This window comes from Octodon degus, unplaced genomic scaffold (assembly GCF_000260255.1).
Source record: "Octodon degus isolate 3935 unplaced genomic scaffold, OctDeg1.0 scaffold00072, whole genome shotgun sequence".
Taxonomy (NCBI): Eukaryota; Metazoa; Chordata; class Mammalia; order Rodentia; family Octodontidae; genus Octodon; species Octodon degus.
In genome coordinates this window covers 7991700-7995133 of record NW_004524648.1, presented here as the reverse complement: position 1 = coordinate 7995133, position 3434 = coordinate 7991700, and the positions used below count along the sequence as shown (strand labels likewise).

The 3434-nt window shown below is 39.6% G+C and overlaps 1 protein-coding gene across 1 annotated transcript in view; it reads left to right on the top strand.

Annotated features, from left to right (window-relative positions):
• Positions 1-3434, top strand: part of Utp6 (UTP6, small subunit processome component) — a 43599-nt gene that overhangs the window by 32428 nt on the left and 7737 nt on the right. The window contains exon 14 of the mRNA XM_023719850.1: positions 3256-3328. Within this exon, the coding sequence (XP_023575618.1) occupies positions 3256-3328 (73 nt within the window). The remainder of the gene's footprint in view (positions 1-3255; positions 3329-3434) is intronic.

The window sequence follows — 3434 nt, the reverse complement described above, 5'->3', positions numbered from 1 at the left end:
CTGCTCAGCTGGGTGAGGTGCTGGGTGAAGGCTTCCCTGCTCAGCTGGGTGAGGTGCTGGGTGAAGGCCTCCCTGCTCAGCTGCTGCTGCTACTTTGCCTCCATAGCGCCCTGTTCTTCTCTTGCGGGCGCTGCAGTGCAGTGGGCATTCAATGACCGCTTTCTGTGTTTTTAAATGGAACTTGCGGAGTAGGAGAAAAGGGAAAGTTTCAGCTAAAAAATAGTACACAAAAAATGTATCCGTATCTAGTTCCATCACATTAATGCAGCCAACCGTACTTTATGGGTTAGGTACTCCCTCCTCTGAGGCTTGAACCCAGAGCTTTTATGCTGAGTTAGTTACACACTCAGTCAATTTTATTATTTGAGATGGGGCCTTGCCAAGCCACTGAGCTTGCCCAGTCTGGGTTTGAACTTGTGTTCCTCTTGCCCCTCAGCTTCTCAGGGTGCTGGGATTACAGGTGTGTGCTGCCACGCCTGGCTCACACATGGTTTTGTGCTGTTACATTCCTGATTTAGGTGTCATATGGGGTTCTCTCTTTTTTTAAACAACATTTTTTTTGTAAACACATTCCTATATTTTTACATGTTTTATCATATTTTTATTGGTTGTACGGTTTAAGTTTTGTATCCATTCCATTACATATAGGTTATTTTCAGTGGTTTTAATTTTTAATTTTTATTTTGCGATAGGGTCCTGCTAAGTTACCTAGGTTAGGGTTGAATTTGTTTTTTTTTTTTAAATTTTATTTGTTTATTTATGTGTGTGTGTGTGTGTGTGTGTGTGTGTGTGTGTGGTCAGCTCAGCCCACCAGGGGGCGGGGCTGGCTGGCATGTGGTGCTGGAGATTGAACCTCGGTCCCTGTGCTTTGCTTAGCTTAGCTTGTTCTAAGTAGGTGCTTTAGATCACTGAGCCATCCCACCAGCCCCATAAGCTTGTTCTAAGTAGGTGCTCTAGACCACTGAGCCATCTCACCAGCCCCTAGGGTTGAATTTGTGATCCTTCTGCCTCAGCCTTCTAAGAGTGCTGAGATTATAGACATAATACCACTACATTTGGATATTTACTTTCTTTTGATACTGAAAATAATGCTAGAGATGTTTTTGGACAACTTTTTGTCTGAGTTAGTTTTCTGAGATAAATATCTGTTGAGGATACTTTTTTGTTGTTGTTTTTCATGTTTTATTTATTTATTTTTTTGCAGTACTGGGGATTGAACACAGGACCTTGCGCCTGCCAGGCAGGCACTTATGCCATTGAACTATCTTCCCGACCCTGTTGTTATTTTGAGACAGGGTTTTGCTGTGTAGTTCAGGCTATCCTCAGACTCACTGTGATTTCCCTGTCTCAGCTTCCCACATACTAGCATGTGCCACCAAGTCCTGTAGGTATACATTTTTTAGAGTTTCATATATTGCCAAAAGAATTACTTATAGTAAAAATGACTTGGAAACTGGAAAACAAACAAACAAAAACAGCTAATCTAGGAATATGGGGGGCCGGGAATATGCCTGTTTCTGCATAGCTTTTTTTTTTTAAATGTATTTGGTACATGGTCTCACTACACAACTTGGACTCGTAGTGATTCTCCTGTTTACAGCCTCCTAAGTGCTGGGATTACATGCGCACATCACCACGCCCAGTCTCAATTGCTGGCTCAGCACGCCCTGGGGGTTGCGCCCAGCGATGGAACCCGTGGCCACTTTCAATCCGTTGAGCTATTTGGCTGGCCCTCCTTACAGCTTTTTATTTTTTTATTTTTTTTTCTTACAGCTTTTTAAATGTCCAGAGTTTTTATTTTTTCACTTTTATGTTGGTATTTTATTTGGTACTTATTATTTTTACCTGAATTTTGAAAAATTGCTATTGAAGTTGAATTCCTTTTTTCATGATTTTGATTACTGTTTGGTTAAATATCTGTTACTGTCCATAGTACTGTTTTATAGTATAGGAAATACATTAGCATAATGTTCACTAGCCAGACTGTGTATTATTACTTAAATTATGTGTCTTGGGCACATCGTTTAATTCTTACCCTCACATTCTCATAAAGTCCTTCAGGGGAAGGAGCATTGTAAGGCCTAATGAGAGCCCAGGTAGAAAGAGAGGACTTTGTGTAGTTGCATACGTTATGAACCCTCAGCAGAGTATGATTTTATTTTTTAAGCATCTGAGGTTAAATTGACTTCCTGTAATATAATTTGAGATTTGAATAAAAAAAATCTTTTTCTTTTTGTGCTACTATGGAAGTACTTTATTATGTGAATTTTTAAACTGAAAATGTTAAATTTACTTTGAAAATGAAATAAAAGGGAATATATTTTAAAAATATATATGAAGAATTATCATTTCTTGATGATCTGTAAGTTAATGGCACTATTTTGCTAGTTGCCTTCAGTACTTGACTACTTGCAATCGTGCTAAGAGATATAATTTAGTTTTTTATGTTTTTGACGGAACTGGGGATTGAACTCAGGCCCTTGTGTTGCCAGGAAAGTGCTTATTCTACTGAGCCATCTCCCTGGCCCCAAGAGATACTATTTTAATTCTTATTTTCTAGGTGAGAAAGTAATTAAAATCAGGATTTAAAAAATCTTGTTGACGGTCATATACTTAACATTGATATAAAGACTTTTAAGGTAGAGGTAACTAATTGGGCCAGAGCTAATACTTGGGCCCCTCTTTGCTTGTTACTCAAAAAGAAGAAATTCTTTAGCTACGAGGAGTAAGACTGCCATTTATTTAATTTGATTTTTCTGTGTCATGGAGATTGTACCCAGGACTTGGAGCATGCCAGGCAAGTGCTCTACCACTGAGCTATGTCTCTGACCCTAATTTTGTTTTTGAAACAGTCTCAATAAATAGTCCAGTCTAGCCTTGAATTTGACACCCTCCTGCCTCAGTCTCTCAAGTAACTGGGTTTATAGGTGCACACCACCATTACCAGCGTCTGTTTCTATAAGTCATCAGACTTTTGGATATCATTTCCCAGGAAACCACTCCTGTTCCTCATTTAAAGTTTTTTATAGACTTTTTTCCATCTTCAGAACTAAGTGGTTTCCTGGTTGGCGCTTGGTGACTGGTACATTTAACTTTTGTTTGGGTAAGCCGAGAACCAGTCTGTTTCATCTTCAGCCCCATCCCCTTTCCCTTTAAACACCCTAGCAATAGTAGCTGCTTAATAGTTGAAGTGAATTTGTTCAGTGTATTTTAAAATAGGTTTTTGAGGCAAGATTGTCTGATTGTTTTTGATAGGAATCCTGCAAGATGCTGAATTTAAGAGAATATTATGAGAGGGCATTGAGAGAGTTTGGATCTGTGGATTCTGGTAAGTAATCTTTGGTTATAGACATTGGCTTGTGGGCTGGGGATATAGCTCAGTGGCATATGAGACGGTGCACCAGCCTCCCTCCCCTCCCCCCAGGGCTGGCTGA